The sequence below is a fragment of the Antechinus flavipes genome, chromosome 2 (genome assembly GCF_016432865.1).
Source record: "Antechinus flavipes isolate AdamAnt ecotype Samford, QLD, Australia chromosome 2, AdamAnt_v2, whole genome shotgun sequence".
NCBI classification, from domain to species: Eukaryota; Metazoa; Chordata; class Mammalia; order Dasyuromorphia; family Dasyuridae; genus Antechinus; species Antechinus flavipes.
The window spans coordinates 349925649-349947759 of record NC_067399.1 but is presented as its reverse complement, the minus strand read 5'-3'; the positions used below and the strand labels follow the sequence as shown (position 1 = coordinate 349947759).

General features: G+C 30.3%; 1 protein-coding gene across 7 annotated transcripts in view; it reads left to right on the top strand.

The window, feature by feature from the left end:
* The window catches only part of LRFN5 (leucine rich repeat and fibronectin type III domain containing 5), a 357934-nt gene that overhangs the window by 277046 nt on the left and 58777 nt on the right, over nucleotides 1–22111 (top strand). For 3 of the 7 annotated variants that reach the window (XM_051978012.1, XM_051978011.1, XM_051978007.1), the window contains 2 exons: nucleotides 1741–1784; nucleotides 14997–15384. In XM_051978012.1, the coding sequence (XP_051833972.1) occupies nucleotides 1741–1756 (16 nt within the window). In that variant the 3' untranslated portion in view covers nucleotides 1757–1784; nucleotides 14997–15384. Of the gene's footprint in view, nucleotides 1–1740; nucleotides 1785–10111; nucleotides 10461–14996; nucleotides 15385–22111 lie in introns of those variants that run through there. The other 4 variants (XR_007950700.1, XM_051978009.1, XM_051978010.1 and 1 more) reach the window with 3 other exon arrangements.

The following is a 22111-nucleotide window of genomic DNA, read 5'->3' as shown; positions in this document are numbered from 1 at the left end:
AATTTTTTTCCCCTTACATTATGCCTAAATCTTTAAAATTTCTACTTATTTTTTATATTTCTGATATATGGTGCCAAGCAGAATTAGTTTATATGATAGCATACATTATTGCCCTTCAAGTTCTTAAAGGCTAGGTTGTCCCTACAGTTTCGCTACAGAAGTCTTTCATCACACTAGTTGCCCTATATCATTTACCTTGTATCTATTATATTTATACATATTAAAAGAATCAAACTTTAATATAAATATTTAATTTCATGCCAAGTATAGCAACATTTTAAATTCTGTATTATATTTATATATTTTATCATGAAGTTGGAATTTAATGTTGAGTTTGAATAAAACATGATTGGATTGGTTCTCAGAAAACTACTTCTCATCAAATTCTCCTATATATTATACTTGGTATGTATTAAATTACAACAGAGTGCAAGTTCTTTTAAAAAAATCTATCTCTAAATTTCTGTATACAATATTTTCTAAGATTTTTTAATTCCCTCAGTTCTTTCTTCTTCTGTGGCAATTGGAAGAGCAGAATTCTTTACTCAAACAAAAAGCTCACTTGGCTTTAAATATACATTTTTTTAAAAAACTAGAAGTCTGGAAAGAATATATACAATTTTGCATGAAATATGGACTAGGCCTAAAATGATACTGCTCAAGTATCCATCCATAAACTAAGTGTTTATAAAGTATTCAATAACAATATACAATATTTCTTTTGATATAATACATTTATCTAGTGAAAAGCTCTATGTGTAATATGAATAAGTTTTTTTTCAAAATAATTTTTCTAATGTATAAAGAATAATGTGTTGCAGATATTTTATTGAAGAATTTTCTCCTTCACTCTTGTTCATATACTAATTTCTCTAGCTAGCAAACTAAAATAGAAATGCTAATTACATTATTGTAATCATGAGTGTTTATATATTATATCTGAAATTTTTGAAATAATTGTCAGATTCCCTTGTATCATGTTGTAACAAAATATAGATATGAAAAATTTCTCTTCCACAAATTCTTTCTAGTACATAGATACATACCAAATTAATTGTGAAATCATTAGAGTTGTATAGCATAATTCTTATTTCCTTTATTCTCTGATATTCTACAAGCTTCTCAGTATATTTGTGTCTTTCCAATGTTCTTCATCCTTTAACATAAAGAAAATGAATGCTGGCCATGGTGGAGGTGAGGAGGGAGGAAAATCTTTAAACTTTGCAGAAAAATCTTATGGTTATGTATGCCTTTCTTTATATCTGAAATGGGAGAAAAAAAGAAAATGAGTTTTAGTATGAATAGATGTGGAAATAGTACTGAAATTTGAAACATTTTAATGATTTTTTGGGTAAATACAACATTTTACAATAAGTTTGAATACATTTTAAAAATATAAATCCATACTTTGAATTATGATTAAATAAGCAAAGAACAACTGATTTACATATTACATTATAATGGTCAAAGTCTGCAATCCAGTTAATTAAATGTTATAGATATTAAAGTAATTTTAACTTAGAAATTCAGTTTAATAAACATAGAGAGAAAAAAGTCATCAGACATTAAAGTGAATAATTGTAAATTAACCAAAGCAGAATGTATACATTGTGAATAATTGATGACATCAGCTATAGACTCATAAAGATAAAGCTCTTCCAGAATCTTAGGAAAACATCTATTAGTGTGTGCATTTTAATGAATAAATTAATTTTCATAAAATTAAAATTTTATTCCCAGATGCATTGCTGCCTAATGTTGACAAGATTGCCCACAACACACAGGTGAGCTTGCTATTACATATTGAAGGAACTCTGTAATGCTTATGTGACATATTTAATTTTAAATTAATTTTTGGTTTGTGGTACTTGTTTAATACAATGCATTTGAATTTCATCACAAAGCTTATTCATATATATTCTTAAAAATTAAAATTTGAAGGTATTTTGTTGACTGAATTTATAACCAATTATTTCTGCATTAATAATTAATCTATTTACTATAGCACAATGTGTTTAGAAACAAGAATGATTTTGTGTGTGATTTGAAGAATCAATCTCATTAATTTTATAATCATGGTTTGTTTAATCTACATTTAAAAAAAATGTTTCACAACCAATTAAAACATTTTCCCAAAGAACATCATCATTTCTAATCTGATTTTTCCAGAAAGAACTGTACTATGTACTCATTGAAAAATAAGCCAGTATTAGACTTCTTTCTAAAGTGGAGCAGCTATAAATGACAACAAGTACATTATAAATATTTGCAGTATTCTTTTCATCAATATGTGATTATTATTCCTGAGGCTCCTTCCCCCCAAAAGCTTTAAGTCAGCATTCTAATGCTGAGTTTTGATGGTTATTGTGAATATCTCAAAGCAAAGCAGAACTTTGACACTATTTAAATGGCTGAAAAGAACAGCTCTTTACTAGAATTTGAGCATAGAAGTACATGCAACTTTGTCAAGTTCTGGAAAATTCTGTGCTTTCTTTGTAATAAAATCAGGATGTTGTCTTGCAAGACACATTTGTAAGGTAACACATAAATTCAGAGCTCTAAGTTTCAAATGCTCCACTTATCTTTTAAAGATTATTTCATATTACTTACAGGACCTTCATTATTGTATACACATTCCATATCCTAGGCAAATTGGCTGAATGTTCATTTTTAAAATCTGTGCTTTTGCAAAGTCTGTTCTTTATACCAGGAAAGCACTTCTACTCTCCTAGAATCTTGACTCCATATAGGTATCCTCTTCTTTGGAAAATTTTTCCTAATACTCCCAGGTAGCTGTACTCTCTCCATCTTTTAGTTATTTTCTATGTAGTTCTATGTATAAATGTCATATACTCATAGTAGAATATAAATATCTTAAGGCACTTTTTTACTTTGGTGTCTGACACACAACAGGTGATTAATAAATATAGTATACCATTTTAAAGACTAAAAAACACTTTAAATTCATTATACCATTTAAGCCTCACAGTAAATCTATAAGGAAGACACTATGATAATTATTATTCCCCTTTTCATAGATGAGAAAACAGAAGTTCAGAGAGATTAAACTAGTAAATGTCAGACAAAATTTGAATTAGTCCTTTTTTTGCTCCAAGTTTAGCATCCAATAGTCTAAACCAATTTCAATTTAATGGAAATCTATAAAGTGTTAAAGCTTCAAGAAAAGTTAGCCTAACCCTTTCTTTATACTACACTATGCTGCTTTGATTTTCCTCTTACTATTTTCATTGGCCAATATGCAGCTATATTTTTTTTTATTGAGTCTTCATTTTAAGGAAAGAAACTGATAATTTCGTGGAAGATGCAGTGAGCGTGTGTGTGTGTGTGTGTGTGTGTGTGTGTGTGTGTTTTGTATGTATGTGTGTATAAGGGGAAATATGTAGTTTATGGTATGAAATATAATGGTCTAGATCTGGTATATTTCAAAATGCTAAGTGTATTTAAGTTTTGGATGCAATAGATGCAATACTATCTTTTCCAATAATTCTCATAAACAAAATTTCAAAAAATTCAAATTTCATAGAAAATTATTCATGTGGTATTTTAGGTATTTTGTTTTGTTTTTACTTTCATTATAGAATAAATATTAATACTTGCACTTCTAAGTGAGAACTGTTTCTATAATAATGAGTTCAGTAGGTTCATGTTTTTATCAGTTGGTAATTCTTTCACTAATGAAAGTCACAATCTACCATGTCTTTTGATTTTATGTGAATCTTATCCATGTCTTTTTTGTTTTGTATATTTTATTTCCCTTCAATTACATGTCAAAACAGTTATAACATTAAAAAGAATTGAGCTCTATATTTTATCCCTATCACCTTTCTCCCTACCAGAGATGGTAAGCATTCCAATATAGGTTACACATATGCAATTATATAAAGCATTTTCATATTAGTCATTTTGTACAAGAAAATTCAAAATTGAAAAAGCAAAAGAAATATAGAAAAAAAAGTAATTTGGATTTATGCCCAAAGGGCTAAAAATTGTGTATATCTTATGACTTAGCAATGCCACTACTCAATCTATACCACAAAGACATAAAAAAGGTAAAAGAACCTATTTATCCATGTATTTCTATAAGTTTTCTGTAAAATATTGCCTAAAGTGCTGCTGCTCTTATGTTCATTTATATTTATAAATATTTTATCACTAACATATTATGCGTTGGGTTTTCAACATCTTTCCTCTTATGTACAACTTCTGACCTGTTCAAATTCTTTTTTGATCACGTTAATTTAGAAAAATTAATGGTAATATTTTTAAAACAAGATAAATATTAAATTAGTCTAAAACAAAGTTGTTCTGATACCTGATATCAAAATGTTAGGGGAAATAAGCATTTGTGACAAATTCTATGGAGTTGACTCAGTGATCTTGAAGCCTACATGTACGTGAACTATAGTGGACATTGTGAAGTCTACAAAATTATTAAATATAGATCTTGTGATGAGCCTCTTATCCGTCCTCTGAGAACCTTCAGTTCTTTGTTTTTTTGTTCTTTTTTTTGTGATAATTCATGAAGATCACCTATCACAAATTGAAAGAAAATGATGATCAGCATTTGTAGTTTTGAAATGAAACCACAGTAATATTTGGTATGAGATATATAGAGAGATTTATAGTGAGTAATACTCCCTCATATTTTGCTTTCTCTTATACAAAGCAGTTACATTATTAGATCTTAAATAAGTATTACTCTTGTTTTTAATAAATGTTTAAGATTTTTTTGTCAGAAATTCAAAAATTTGGAATTGGTTAGGACAAAAGCATGAAAGAAATAATTAAATGAAAATCAACAATTCACACATTAGCTAAATGTATGAATCATTAAATATGATTTTGTCATAGCTATAGTCCTTGCACATTGCTAAATCCAATAAAACTCTTTATAATTCTGTTAAATAATGTTTGTTGAAGTAGGACCTAATTTCTTATTGGTGTTAGTAAGAATCCTTTTGTGCTTCTTAGTTTAAGCCATTTTTCACTACATAAGTGGTACCTTACAACATAAAAATAATAGCTGGCATAGCACTTTAAATGTACTACATAATCAAGCCCAACAATCTCCAGGCTTACATATAGCAGACAGGTCCAATATTGGGGGCTGCTTCCCCAACATCGTAGTTTTTTTGACTTCATAGTAAAAGTAAACTCCAAATACTGAAAGTAAATATATATATGCCAGGTACAAGACAGTCTTTTTTCCTTGCCATAGAAAATGAAAGAACATACATAAAGAAAATACATAAAAGACCACTATAGACTATTAACAATCACAGGATTCTTCTTTTTCTAATCTCTTCTTTTATCACCATCTCCAATGAATACAACTTTCCCAAAATATTATAGATTTCCAAAGTACTACAGAATTCTAAAATATTACAGATTCATAGTACACTCAGAAAGAAAATGAATTTTAAGCTTCTAAATATTCAATGTCTTTCTTTCTGGAGAGTACTATTTTCACCTCACCTATTTGCATAAAAGTTTCCTTCCTTATATCACTACTCTAAAGCTTGGACACTCCTTAAATTAAAATATATTTGGGGCTGGTTTCCTTCCTACTAGAGCTATACTTTATAAAGAATTCAAAACTTAAAAATGGAGTGTAAAGACCAGTTTCTTTATTATTTCCTATCATGACTTTTAAATCTTGCTTATCCTGATATTTTGAAAGTTATGTGTTCAATCTTTTTCTGCCTCTAAGAGGTTAAAACTCATTTTTTACTTCTGTAATAAAATATGTTGAAAAAGAAATTAAAGATTAAAAAATTCATGTTGAATAAAAAGTGAATTATTTGGGAAATTTAGGGATTTGGACTTGTGAATAAGGAAGAAAATTGAATTCAGAGTAGAGAAATTTAGGAGAAATTGAGGAATATTTATTTGAAGAACAACTACTTCCATATCCAGATTTTTTACACCCACCTTCTTTGAGAGAAGTTTGAAGGGTAAGAGCAGGACCAAAGGAAAATTAAGGAGGATTAAAAAAGGGAGAGGGAGGAAATTGAAGAGAAAGAATCAAGAAGTATATAAGGAAAAGGAGAAGGTAGTTGATCAGTCAAGATAAGTTTTAAAAAAGGAAGTAGAAGAAGCTGATAGATAAAACAAATTGATGGAATTATTTAGTTGAAGGTGGAGGAAGATTGCTAAAACAACTAAAAGAGGCTGAAACACAAAAAGGGAATATGAACTGTTTCTACTCTGAAGCTATCAACATTAAGAAAGGAAGGTCAATGTGTTTGTCACTTCTAAAAGATAAAATAGATTATAAAATTCTTAAAGAAGTACTTTCCCCAGAAAAACAACAACAACATCAATCCTTATGGAGAGCTGGACAAATTTTGATGTCTGGCACTTTAAACTAAATTTTTTTTCTAGAAGAAAAAAAAAAGGCTCTAAGAAGCCCTCTTCTCTTTAAGTTATCAGGGACAAATAAATGTTTCCAAAACACAACAAAGCAGGACATTAATGGAAGAAAAATGTGAAGTATCAGGAAATAATCTTTGTCTGAAGGATAGACTGGAAGAATGTTATACAGAAGAGGGAGGAAAGAAAAAAAGGCACTTTTGAGCTAAAGGGAGAAAATGAATCCAGAGAGCTGGATGTTATAAAACAAATAAACAAACAAACACAAAGAACACATACACGTCTGTTCCAATATGTGAGAAAGCAGAACCAGAGAAGCTATCTGATGATGACAAAAGTTTCATAAAAATAGTGGTGGTTATTGACTTCTTAAGATTATGAAAAATAGAAAAGAATGCCATCTTCCTAAGGCATAGGTATAAGGCTTGAACCTTAACATTGTTTAAGATTATCCACTACTATTCACTTCTAGTGAGTCATAAATGATACTGCTAAAAAAAACCACAAAAAACAAAACTGTTTCCAAACATTACAAAATCTTTTTTCAAAATGTTAAGACCTTTGAGACACAAGTTTTGTTTTTAGCACTGCTAAAGTACTCAAAAGCAAAATGTTCCCTCCCTCTCTTCTACACTTTCCCCCCACATACATACATATACATGAATGTATGTGTATATGCCCACACATATACTTATGTATGTGTATATGAAAATATACATATATGTATATGGAAGTATTTATGTTTAAAAATGAGAATTGGATTCTGTATTAAAGCTTAAAATGTGCATGAAAAAGTGTACTTATCAAAGAATGTCTGATGTCTTTTAACTCTACTCAAAGGGATTTTAAAATTGAAAAGAAGGAATGAGGGAGAAAATAGTCTTATATATATATCCATGAAGTTAGATCTCCTAGAAAGTAGTAATAGTAGCTGAGACAACCCAAAAGTTTACAGATTTTTTTTCAACCTCCCCCCCCCAAATAAGCCAGTGAATAAAAGCCATGGCCTCAAATTTCTTTACATAAACCTTCAAAATGTATGCAACAAACAAGAGGAACTAGAAATCCTAGAACAAGAAAGGAAGTTGACTTCATGGTATCATTAGGACTTCCTGTGTAAAACCCAAACTGGAATGGGGTTCTGCATGGATATAACAGAATCAAAAGAAAGAGTATACCTATAAAGTCTAGTAATTGGAAAGTATGCATACATGCGGAAAGACAGGAACCAGAGGGGAGAATACCCAAAATATTTGGCTGTAGGTCAGTGGGAAGAGAAAGGGAAGTGATTCTGTCACTGGTTTTTATACAGACCACTTAGACTGAAGGAGAAAGTAAATGAGGAATTTAAGAAAACAAGTCACAATCTGGGTTTTGAGTTATGCTTTATTTATTTATTTTGCTGAGGCAAGTGGGGTTAAGTGACTTGCCTAGGTTCACACAGGAAGTGTTAGGTGTCTGAGGCCAGATTTGAACTCAGGTCCTTCTGACTTCAGGGCTGGTGTTCTATCCACTGCACCATCTAGCTGCCCCTTAAGGTATGTTATAAAGTAATGAGAAATTTTAATTATATATATGTATATATAGCTACACACACACACATACACATCTATTGAAGTTCTTTCTGCTAATAACAAAAATGTTTACAATCTTCAACCGACAATGAGAAATTCCATAAAATAACTGAGGAACTGGTTATTGAAACAAATAAAACCTTGGGAATCATTAGGGGAGAAAGGAGAAGTGATGACTCTCTGGGCATAATCTGATATGAATATGAATATTAAGTACATTTCAGTGGGTTCAGAAAAAAAAGGTAATTAGGGACCCATGGACTAGGCTTAGAAAGTGTTCCAAAATAAAATTCTGAAAATGTAAACTAGATTCCAAAAAGGACAAAAAACAAGAATTTCTGAAGAGACTGGGATGGAAACAATATGTTATTTGTTTATACATAAGTTTTGTTTTTAATAAAGATATGTACAGAAGAATAAAACAAAGACATGAAAATATGAAATTAAACATACATTCATGGTCTTGTAAAACTAGTTATCGGGAGTGCTCAAGCTCAAAAAAAAGTTAGGGTAAAAGTGATTTGGACTTTTAAAAGTTATATTGAAGAGGATCAATGAACTTATGGACAAGATTGTTGCTTATTATAAATAGCATTATAATAACTTACAATAGAGAAATGAGACCAGTTCAATATTTGTTTTGCTCCACTGTTCTTTTCCCACTTTTGTACTAAATACAACAGAAAAATTGGTGAACAGGCTACAAATGAAAATTTTTTTTGTTTTGGTGACTTGATTAAAGATATAAAGGATATGATGACTGAATTTTCAGATGACAGCTGGGATGAAAAGTTAACATTCAGGATCTAAAAAGTTCTTAATATACTGATGTAATTTATGTTAATATTATATAAATGTTTTAATGCCTGTTAATATTTGTTTATTTAATGTGGATAACAGAATAAGGAACCATGAAGTCTGGAATAATTTGTGGAGGAAGGTACCAGTTGAAAAATGGGTTTTTCCTGAAAATTTATAAAAATGGTCTATTCTAAGTAAGAATCAAACCTAAGGTCATAAGCAGGAGAAATAAGAGAAAAATTTATAAGCTGAACCTTCATTCCCATTATTTCTCTTTCTATCATCTCTCTACCATATTTTTTCCCCCTTCATTTATATAACATTTTAGTAAACTTAAATGCTATGGGCCAAAGTGGGAGGGAGGGGAGAGTAGAAGAAAGAGAATATAGTAAATAACTCTTCCAAATTTCTCTATTCATTATTCCAGACTAATATATTAGTAATGCTGTATTGTAGCTAATAATACATAAGAGCAAAATGCTATAATAGAAAACATTTCAATATATAGTAAAGCCATTGAAAATCTCATCAAATATTCATTTAAATATAATTTGTTGTAGACTACAAATATAATTGATTGTTAAGTGTAAATGTAAGGGACTTATTTTCTCTTTAATTTTGTTTTATATTGCATCATTTTCAAAAAATTCAAAAAATCCTGAGATGATGAGTTTGTCTTGTTTTTAAAATATCACTAGAGAAAGTTTCCAAAGTTTTTTCCAACAATACATTTATTATCAGGAAATTTTCCCTTTTAAAAATTGGTCATGTTTCAGATAATATTCCTTTCATATGTGTCTGGATGGTAAATATAGGTTATCTATTCTCTATATTCTGCAAAATGAACTTTTGTTTACTTAAAAATCATTAAGACAGCCTTTTCTTTTGTAAGTTAAGCATTTTAATTTTTTAGTCTTTTTATACATATCTTATTTTCCTTTTTTTTTCCTTTTTGTGAGTTTCTTTTGAACTTAATTACTTCATGTCTTTGGTAAATGTGATATATTGAAATGATGTGGGATTCCAAGAAAGTTTGATGATTTCTAAAGACCTGGGAATAGTACCTTAAAATGATTAGGAAAAACCTGTTATTCAGCTACTGCCTTATGCTATACTTCCTTCACAAATTATTCCACATTTCATGGTTCTTTATTTCTATTATCCACATAACACATAAATAAATATTAGCCATTATTATTATATCTAACATAACACCAGAATAAACTGGGAAAGGAATGGATAGAAGTCTCAAGGGAGGTGGGAAAGGAGTATGTATTCTCCTGAAGTATAGCCTCTTACCAGAGGATCAAGGTCTTTCTTTATTTAATTCTTTCCTTTTATAGGGGAAGAAATGAAGTACATATTCCAGAGAAATGTACCAAGTAAGGGAAACTGCTTTCATCTTATCTCTGAACCACAGGTGAAAGAATTTTTTTTTTGAACAAGAAAAGTGATATCACCCTTAAAGAAACACAACAAATCTACAGAAGGGGTGGTGTTCTGAACCTGCCCATGATCATATAGAACATATCAGAGGCAGGACTTAAATGTAGGTTTTTCTGCCTCTAGTGTCAACTTTCCTTATCAATGCCATGCTGTCTGCCAACATATTATCTATGATACTCTAGTTATGACACTTATTTCAATTATATATATATACTGACTTACTTTAATTTATGTCCCTAGATTTTTAATTTTTTTTTTTTTGATATTTCACTAGGGTAGTACTTATATACTGTACTTATTATACTGAATTTGTTTTCTGATCATTTATTTATTTGAATTCTAGTATAATTTTTTGCTATTGTGAGTGTTGTTTACATCTCTAAGAAATATTATATCTCATAGGATATGATATTGACCTTTGCTGTTTCCTTCAAAGTTGATGCTGATTAAATGAAAATTCCTTTTTTACATTTAAAATTTAAATACAAAATAGAAACAGAAAAAAAAAACACATACCACATGCACAGCAGAACATGAGAAGATTTAAAATATAAAGCAATAAATCTCAATTTCAAGAAAGCCTACATAACAAATATTACATATTGTGTTCAGAACAGTCCATTTTTTCTTTGCTTCTTCATAGGTTTTCTATTGTTTTCTGCTATGCTCTTTTTTTGTCCTTTCCCTGTGCCCTTTCTCTCCCTCAGTTTCTCAAAAAGATTACAATTAATCATGGCTATATTACACATATGTGTACACAAACATATACATACATACACATATATATCTATGACCATACAAATATATACATATAGACATTCAGATATATGTATGTAAGACCATACTATGTTTGTCCTCTGCTCCTCTGAAGGTGAATAACATCTTCCTTCATAAGTCCAAGTGTTTCAATATTTTTCTAAATCTACCAACTCATCATTTATTATACCACAAAAATATTCCAACCTTATACTGTCTAGTTATTTTAAATAGTCTAAAACAATATTTATTAATATAACTGACATTATAGTGTAGTTTCTTTATTTTTCTTTTTTTATTAATATATTTTAGTTTTAACTTTGAGATCATGATAACTATTTTGGCTTTTTTTTTTAAACATAATAAATTCTCCTCCTGATCTTTATTTTATGTTTGTATATATTTCTTATTTTCTGTTTCTGTTTTCTCCCCTGCTTTATTTCTACCTACTATCTTGCTCTCCTATTAATTAACCTAACTCTCTCTCTCCAAAGATCCCTCTCTTATACTGCCCTCCCACTACTTTCCCCTTGCCCTCTTGTTTCTACCCGAATTTAGAAAAGTTTCATAGTCTTCCAAATATATATGTTTATCCCATTCTCATTAATCTACACCCACTTTATCCTATTTCTATTAATCTACATTGCCTTTTATACTTCTACCCCTCATCCTATTCCTTCACTGTGATTTCTTTACAAATTTAAAAGACTTTTATTCCCTTCTAAAGGCAGATGCTGTTCTCTCTTTCATCCATTTACGATATGAGTAGGAGCCTTTTAAAGTTTCTTCTTTTATTCCCTCATCTCTCTTTTTGGATAAATATGTATTTTTCTCTCTTTAAGCTATTCCTGATGTGAGTAGGCTTCAAAAACTACTCGTCCTTCTTCTCTTATTTAATTCCTCTGTGATAGTTCTTTATCTCATTCCTTATTTGTTTGAGAAAATTACTTTTTATCTTTCCCTACACAGTTTTGCTTTTTAAAATCACACATATTTGAGTTTACCACAATCTTTCTTTTCAACTATCCAATTACCAATGACAATCCTAGGACACAGTTTACATTTCCATATATAAACAGTAAAACTTGTCCTTATTGATTCCCTTGTAATTAATCTTTGATGGTTACCTTATATTTTTTTGAATCTTGCATGTCAAATTTTCTATTTAATTCATAATTTTTTTGCAACTTTGAAAGCCTGGCAATTTCTTTAATGTCCATTTTTAAGAAATGATAATTCTTTAAACTTGATCTTAAAATCTAATGGTTGCTTTATCATTTGATATGTCATGTAGGATTTAGCATATATATTCAATATATGGTAATATGGTATATAATATACCATAGCTAAAGTTCCTTGTAACTTGATCAGCCCCATTAACTTGTTATTAAAATAGAATAGAATTGTAAGATCTATTTTTCACAAAATACAAGTAGTTGTATTATCCATTTTTTTTTTTTTTTTACCTTTTAGGTACATGAACATTACTCTATTTCTTTATTTGCCAAATGTTTATTACAACCTTAATATGTGTAAGGTATTGAGCTGAAGGAGACAAGTGTACAGTCTTATAGGAGAGATAAGATATGATAAAATAAGAAATAAAAAATATACAAACATATATGATATGAATTAGATATGATCAATTTATAATAGAAAATTCTTTGGGTGTTCTGTTAAGAAAACTATTTCCATTTGGGATGAGGAATGTTTTCATATGGGAAGCAGGATTTAATTGGACATCAAAGGATGGGAAAGATTTTATAGGCAGAAATGGGCAAAGGGTAAACAGAGGTCCTGGATGGTATGCGCAAAACTACAAAACTACAGAGGTAAGCAAGCATTTGGCATGTTTGGGAAACTATATGAATTACAGTTTAGCTGGAAAGTAGATCATGTGTAAAAGAGAATATAGACTATATAAGAGGAAAGACAAATTTATGGATACTTTGAATATGTGCTATTAACAAAAATTATTCCAAAACAGTTCTACTTTATATCCCTTCAAATGGGGAATTTTAATTGGGAAATATAAAATGAAAAATACTTTGTTATATACAATTTTTTTATAACATTAGCCTGTGGTGTGAACCTTAAATAATACTGAGACTTGGTTATAGTTTTAATTGATTTTGGAATTAATTTTTTTAGTATTTTTGAATCACTATAATAATGCATATAAATGTGCTATTTGAAATATATATATATTTTTATAAATACAAAAACTAAGTCCATTCATTACCATTCTTAAGATACTTATCAATCCTTCATATGTTATAAAAAAACAAAAACAAAAACAAAAAACATTATCTATTGGACCCAGCAATGATTTCACTTAATTCTTTTCTTAGAATTCACATTATTGGAGAGTTCCTAACTTTTACATGCTATGCTATTTCCCTTATGTGTGTCAAACTACTCCTGAACCTCTATGAAATATTTAAATTAAGTTCTTTAGCTATAATAAATAATAGAAATAGAATAGAATTATAGAATAGAAATATAATAGACTAGAATAGATAAGAATATCTTAACTATTAGAAAATAGAATAGAAAAGAAATATAATCCTAAAATGGATATTTTTCCAATATTTCAAATGATGTTTAAATCTTATGACATGAGGAATGAAGGTGTGAAAACTTTAATTGGATTTATTAAAAAAATATTTCTTCAATACCAGAAAAACAATTAATAGGCATAGAGATCTCTACATTTCATAATTGTGAACATAATCATGAATTATAAGAAATATAATGTTGGTGAATATTTCTATACTGATAAATTTTTAAAGTTTTCCACTAAGCCATTCTATGGTTTTCAATTTTTTGAGCTGTTTTAAAAATTTTTAAAGTTGTGTTGTTTTATTTAGTCTTTGGCAACTATAAAGCCTTAAGAATTTCAAATTTGTTAAATTTCTAATTTCTAATTTTCCTGATAATATTTTTGAGAAAATCCTAGCAGAATCCATGAGGGTATTTATTTCACATAGGTTATCAATATGTTGGTTCCATGCAAGGTAACTAATTGAAAAAAGTTTAGAACAATCATTTCACATTACAGTACAATCAATATTATGATGGTATAGCATTAGAAATATTACTCTGAGTGACCAGGCTACAGCTTTTAGTACATGAACCCTTTTATTTTTTAAAACATTAAAAATAATTCTGGAAGAAATGTTATTCTTTTGTGTCGGAATTATTAAGAATATTATAGAGACTGACATATTGAGAGTAAATTTAACATTAGATAGATTCTTTAAAAATAGCTTTCTAGTTTCTTTACATTTTAAAGCCATAACTTATCATGAATTACAGTGACTTGTAAATCATCTAAGAGCTGTGATATTTCTAGTATATGCTGGTAGAATTATAAAGCTCACAAACTTAACTTCTTGCAATTGAGGACTTGTAGATTCATGAAACAGTAGCATAGCCATCTTACTAGCTATCTGTCTACCCACCCTTCTCTCTCTCTCTCTCTCTCTCTCTTTCTCTCTCTCTCTCTTTCTCTCTCTCTCTCTCTCTCTCTCTTTCTCCCTCCTTATATGCATCTTTATCCCTCTTTCTTTCACCTTCTCCCTTCTCCTCTCTCTCTCTCTCTTTCTCTCTCTCTCTCTCCTTATATGTATCTTTGTCCCTCTTTCTTTCACCTTCTCCCTTCTCCTCTCTCTCTCTATCTCTCTCTCTCTCTCTCCCCCCTTATATGTATCTTTGTCCCTCTTTCTTTCACCTTCTCCCTTCTCCTCTCTCTCTCTATCTCTCTCTCTCTCTCCCCCCTTATATGTATCTTTGTCCCTCTTTCTTTCACTTTCTCCCTTCTCCTCTCTCTCTCTCTCTCTCTCTCTCTCTCTCTCTCTCTCTCTCTCTCCCCCCTTATATGTATCTTTGTCCCTCTTTCTTTCACTTTCTCCCTTCTCCTCTCTCTCTCTCTCTCTCTCTCTCTCTCTCTCTCTCTCTCTCTCTTTCTCTCTCTCTCTCTCTCCCTCTTCCTTTTTCTTTCCCCATCCCTCACTCTCTTTCTAGAGACTGGACATAATATGAAGAACATCACCTCTCCTCTGTTTCCTGAAAAAAGTCTTTGGTATTTTTACTGGACAAAATAGAAAATGACTTCAAATCACAAAGGAGAACAATAATTCAACAGATGTCTTGAAGAAACTTTCCACTTGAACCAAAAGAAAGAAGTCTGACATCAATAGGCATTGGCGTCATCAGACTATATTCACCCCCATTTAAACTCAAATGTGTTTTCTGTTCTGTTTTTTAATAATAAAGAAATACAACAAGTCTACATTAGCAACAATTTCTGTACTAATTCATGTTATACATTGTCAAACATGATTGAACAAAATGTAGAATCTGAATAACAACTTATATCACTTTAACAAATAAATGTTTTACTCTAACAGAACTTAAATGTTGATTGATTTATTACAAAGCTCTTGCTATAAATTTAAGTGGTGGAAATGAATATGACAAGAATGAGAAATAACATTTTACATTTATATACAAGTGACACAACTTGAAGCATAAATTACTGCAAAGAAAATGAAATTACTTCATCTGTGATTAAGAAAAAAAAACTTTTCTGTGAAGAAACACTGCTCTTATTACAGCAGACTCAGAGCAGTAACATGCAGGAAAGAGATTGAAGGGAAATCTCTGCAAGTTGAAACTTCATGAATGACCAAGGTAGGCATATTAAGATTATTATATATCGGTATAAATTAAAATCACTATTCAAGAGAACCAACATAAGATACACTTTAATGATTTCAAGATGTTTCTTCAGTAATATCAAATTCATCATTTAGGACCTTGATTAGTAGAGAAAAATGTAAGTGATATATCAACAACTAAATATGGATATAAACACACATGGGGAGAGAGAAATAGGAGAATGAAAGAGAGAATGAGAAAGAGCATGAAAGAGAGGATATTCATTAGTACTAATAAATATTGATTAAATTAAATTTAGCTTTAAGAACTCAGAAATAGCAATTAGATATGTTTTTCTTGGTCAGTTCAGGTAGAGTTGGATAAGGCAATAGTAAAAGCAATATAATTTTGACTTGGATTATTCTCTAATAATTTTTGGTTTTTGTGAGCTTGAGTGTTTAGTTTCGTAACTACTAATAATCTTACCCCCTATAATATTCTAGTATCAAACCAATTGAAGGGTTGGATGACACTATATTGTGGCAGTATTTGTATAAATTTTCTGGAAATCTAGATGATTCACTATAAATAACAAAACCTAGGTTTATGTTGTGTAGAGAGAGAGCAAAAGGTAAATAAAGGTTGCTTATAAGCTCTACTAGTATTATTGCAATCTTAAACGAAAATAAAAAAGGCTAGGATAATCATGTTTGGAGGTCCTAAAATGAAATTTTGGGAGGACATGGTATAGAGGAGTGAAGGAATAAATGGATTGTAACCAATATTATAAAATTATTGGAGGAAAGATAAACTAATGAAAACCATGGATTAAATTTAATATAGGTTCTTATAATGTAGGGGCTAGACAAAATGATGGCATATGATATCACTGGAATAGAGAATCTAATTGATTTAAATTTGATTTCCAATGTAATACATCACCTTCTTTAGCACTCATGTCATAGATATTAAACCCAGTGTTCCTGGCTCCAAGGGCAGATCACTATTATATGGCAGCAAATATGATATGGTTACAAAATATCTATTATATATACATATAATAAGCATATCCATAAATGTGTATATATTTTGGAGCAAAGAATATCCTTTACTCCCCATTGTTACTTCCATGTTCTCCCTCAACCTCCATCACTCAGTATGCTCTTCTTTGAGGAAGCATCTACCTTCCAAAGAAAATCCATGTAGTTCTTGTATATAGACCTCCATTAAGGTCACTTCTTTTCTCACTGAGTTCAATACCTGGTTCATGATATGTTTTTCCCTCTTCAACTCCTGCCCTTATACTTAGGGACTTCAACATACATAATTGTCCTTCAAACAATCAAACTACTCACTTTCTTAATCTTCTTACCTGCTGAACTTATTCATGAGCTTCTTCACATTCCAGTCCTACACAAAGATGGTTGTAACCCTTGATCACCCATAAATGTTTAAGAAATCCTAAATCTTCTTATCAGATGGTAATTATTGATTTTTCATGTCTCCCTTGAATTTCCCTTACCAAACACTTCCTCTTGATCCCTCAGTTTTTTTCAGAAGAGTAGCAAATCTCCTCTGCACTAACCACTTTCATTCTCCCCCCTCCAATCTTGACCATTTGGTAATCCTGTTCAACTCTATACTGTCCATTTCTCTTGAATTCCTGGCTTCCTTGTCATATTAATACTTTCACTGGTAAATCCTAAACATATATTGCTGAAGATAGATTGAGAAAATTATGTAATCATTTTGACTTTGTCCACTCCAAATTGCTGTTCCACAATCTTAATTGGGTCCTCATTGCTGCCAAACAATTCTTCTTCACCTACCTTATCAATTCACTATCCTATCAACAGCAGCTCTTCCAAAAGTTTTCATCCCTTATCAAATCTTACATGATTTCCCTGATCCTACCTCCTCAGCTGAGAACTTTGTCTCATATATTTTTTTTTTAAATCAGGGCCATTCTCCATAAGCTTTTTCTTTCCTCCATTTCATATTAATTACTTGTCTTCAACCCCTATTTTCTTTTTCACCTCTGTCTTATATGAAGAGGTGGTCTACTTACTTTTGTACAAACAATCTTACTTTATGTCATTCATCCAATCAGCTTTCCTCTTCTGTTATATCCCTATCATTTTTCTTTAATTTCTTTCTGTCTACTGGTTCCTTTTTTATGGCCTACAAACATTTTCATGTCTCTTTTAATCCTTACATAAAAAGAAAAGAAAACCCTCTCTCACCTGATCCTCCATTCCTGAGTAAATATCATCCTATGTCTCTTCTGCCTTTTGTGGCCAAATTCCTTATCCCTTATAATTTGCCTTCATTTTCTCTTTTATTCCCTTTTTACCCATTATAATCTGGCTTCCAATCTCATTATTCCACTAACATTAGTCTTTTCAAAGTTACCAATGATTTCTTATTGCCAAATCTAATTGGCCTCCCACCAAATGTCTTCCTTTTTTTCGTCTTAGAAGTCTGTGCCATAGTTGATCACTTTGTTCTCCTTTCTAGGTTTTTGGGATATCATTTTCTTCTGGTTCTCCTCCTACTTGTCTGCTCCTTCTCAGCCTTCTTTGCTGAAACTTCATATACACTCAGGATTCAGTCCTGGGCCTGCTTTTTTGTCTCTGTAATAAGGACTTCTTAAACTATTTTTCCACTTATGACCCCCTTTTGCCCAAGAAATTTCTCCAATGTGATTCATTCTCATCTCTGATACTATCATCACCCCAGTGCAGACTCTCATCAATTCATAATTAAATTATTACATTGGGCATGTTGTGGGTCTGCCTTCCTCAAGTTTTTCTTCATTCCAATCTATTCTGACATTCAACAGTTAAATTGATTTTCTCAATCTTACCATATTAGCCCATATTTGATAAACTCCTTTGGCTCACTATGATCTCCAGTATCAATTAAAAATCCTTTAATGCTCAAAACCCTTTGTCAACTAACACCTCACTTACCTTTCCAGTATTTTAAAATTTTACTCTTTGTACTCTTTGCTTCAGTGACACTTGCTTCCTTAGTATTCTTCAAACATTCCATCTCTTACTCATCATTATTACAAACAAACATCTCTAGGAATTTTTACTGGCTCTCCATGAATGGAATGTTTTCTTTCCTACTGTCTGCCTATTTGCTTTCCTGGACTCCTTAAAGTGTCAACTAAAATCTTATCTTCTACAGGAAGCATTTTTCAACTTCTCTATTCTAGTGCCTTCCTTCTTTCAATTATTTCTTATTTTTCCTGTACATAGCTTGTTTGTAAATATTTGTTTGCATATTATCTTCCTCATTAGAATGTGAGCTCCTTGAGGATAGAAACTATTTTTTGCCTCTTTTTGTATCTTTTTTTATCAGCACTTAGTCTGGCACATAGTTGGCACATGTGTTTTTGTGTATACAAATACATATATAAAATTGTATATACACATGTAATATTCATATCAACAACACACATGTATATATTAATATATTAGTTGCAATATTTTTATATATTTTATTTTGCGTCAGCAATAATTATACTTAAAGTTGTAAAAACTCATTTATTTTAACTTTTCTGAAGAAAACAATTGCCATGGTCAAGAGAATACAGATTGAAGTAATAAAGATCGGAAAAAGGTAAATTTTAATTATGAAAAATGCTTTTTCATCGATAGTTATGCCAATACTGTTGTCAGAAGAAGTTCAGGAGATTCAGCAATATCTGTACATCTTCATCAGATAGTAAATCAACTTGAAAGTGTCATGAATAATTCTACTAAATAAATATACTGATAAACTGAAAATCAGAATTGATTTTGAATTATATAAATTTTCAGATAGAAATATTGCCATAACACCACGTACCATGTCACATATCATGAAAATTTAAGAAATTAATTGAAGACATGGAGATGGAGACATCATTGGAAAGACAGCTGACTTAAACCTTATTGAAAACCTATGGGTTTTAAACAATGTTGGGCTTGGAAAGATGAATTGTTCATGAAAAGTAACTTTATATATATATCTATATATATATATGTATATATGTATATGTGTATACATATATGTATATATATAATATGTATATGTGTCATAAAAGTTTGCTTTCTAATAAAGAACTTAGAAGTATATGTTAATCTCAAGTAATAATCACAATAAGTCACATTTTTAGCAGTTTTAAAGTTATAGAATATTTGACATGTATTATCTCATTTGATCCTCACAGCAAAATTATGAGGTAGGTATTATTATTTTCCCCATTTTTCAGGTGAAGAAATTGAGGCTGAGAGAGCTTAAGTGACTTGTCCAAAGTCACACAGCTAAGAGTATGAGGTAGGATTTTGAATTTAAGTCTTCCTAATTCCAAGATGGGCTGTTTTAGGGGAAAACCTTTCCTTTCATTAAATATTTGCTATTTCTGAAAGAAAATTCATGCAATTTTCTTCCCTATCTTTAAATCTGGTTCTAACCTTCAATGTTACCTCACTGGCTGATGCCTACTCTCCTTATTTTCTATTTAACTTTAGTCTATCCATTTTATATTAATTCTATGTTTGCATATATATGCACATATATATTCTATATCAATTTTATATATTTTTATATCTACTTAAAGTCTCTCTCAAAAGCTATAAGATCCTTGAAAGGAGAGATTTTTTTTGTTGTTGTTTGATTATTTATTTAGTCTTTGTGTCCTTCTTTGCTTGACACATAGAATGTGCTTAATAAAAGTTTGTTTGATTTATGTTTAGCAAATCATAATTATGTATATATCTGTATATCTATGTGTATATTATGTACACATACATATACACACACACATATATATATATATATATATATATATATATATATATATATATATATCACTATATCTAGTTATTGGTCTACACATACAGATGTGTGAGCTCTGTGGGCTGTATATTTAATTGCATGTAATTACCTCAAAACTAGGAATTATTTTATTGGCTCTCCTCCCTGCCCTGTGCAGATTGTTAGACCAAACTTTTTATAGTAATTATAGATCTTTTAGAACAGACTAAAAAACTTCTGTGACAATGCAAAACAAATGATATAATTCACAAAAAGGAACAATTGGAAGACATCACCTATACATACTGTCTCTTTGACTTGGATTCTGTTACATCTCCTCAGTGATACCTTTGGAAAGTAACTACTTCCCTGTTCAATACTTTATCATATATTAATGATTAGAGAAATAATTTTGCTCAGTTGAATTCCTTGTCAAACATTTTAAATTGGTTTGACCATTTACTTCTCATTATTTTATGAAGTTACACTAATAAAAATCTTCTATCATTTTTTCCTGCTTCATCTTAAAAATGAGTTTATGTTCTAAATATGTTAGCCTTGTTTTTAAAAAAAAAAACACTTTCTCCATGGCTAATGAGCCAGAAATTTGCCAATTAAGTAAAATTTAACATTCCCGTAGGCTCTGTTGTCAATTTTCTTATGTCAGTTAAAATTCCATGCTTCATATTCCATATTACAAGTTTTAGTGCTTGTCTTTTCTTTTATCTAAATCTCAGTAATTCATATAAATAGCTCATAGTATATTTTAACTGAAAACAATATCTTATATGAACTTTTGTCCTTCTAGCTTTATACAAATTATAATCTCTAGCCAATCAATGATCTGAATCTAAACAGGTTTTTGAAACCAACAATTATTTTTTCCTCTCTTTTATAACAAATGTGATTATTTGTGATGTTATTTGGCACTCAATAGGTTTTGTACCTTGTCAAAGGGCTGAAACTCCAAAAAGGTATGCTTGAATCAGAATGTTTGGAAAAGTGGCTCTTCTCACCCATTGGTGCTGGCTGAAGTTTGATATTAAGTTAATTGTAGGCAAGGATTAGAGGGTGGGGCAAGAGAAGCAAGACCTCACTTGGTGGCAAAAGGAGGAGAAAAAAAGATATAGATTCTGGACTCAGGCTGATCCTGAGGCCTCCAGGGAGCTAGTTTGAACTTAATAGTACCTTTTTATTCCTTCAGGATAAAAGTATTCATTATATATGGAGGTGAGGTTTTTCTATAATACACATCTTTGGCACCTGTAATCATCTGTTATTGACCTCTCTCTTTCTTTCTTCTTTCTTTCTTTCTTTCTCTCATTCTCTCTCTCTCTCTCTCTCTCTCTCTCTCTCTCTCTCTCTCTGTCTCTGTTCCCCACTGTCTCTCAATATATGTTCATATTCATACATAGATGTATGTATATTTATATCCATCAGGTATATAAATACATATGTATATCAGGAGAACATGTATACATATGTATTTGTATGTGTGTATCTGAGGGCATATTTATATTAGGGTAGAGGAAAGTAGCTATAATTGAATAAGCCCTTTACTCCATATTCCACAGAAAAGAGAGGCATTCTGTGAAGTAAGTAGGTTTAATAAGTTTTGGTTATGTAGCCAATGAAAGAAGCTGCTCCCAGTTAAATTATATTTAACACTC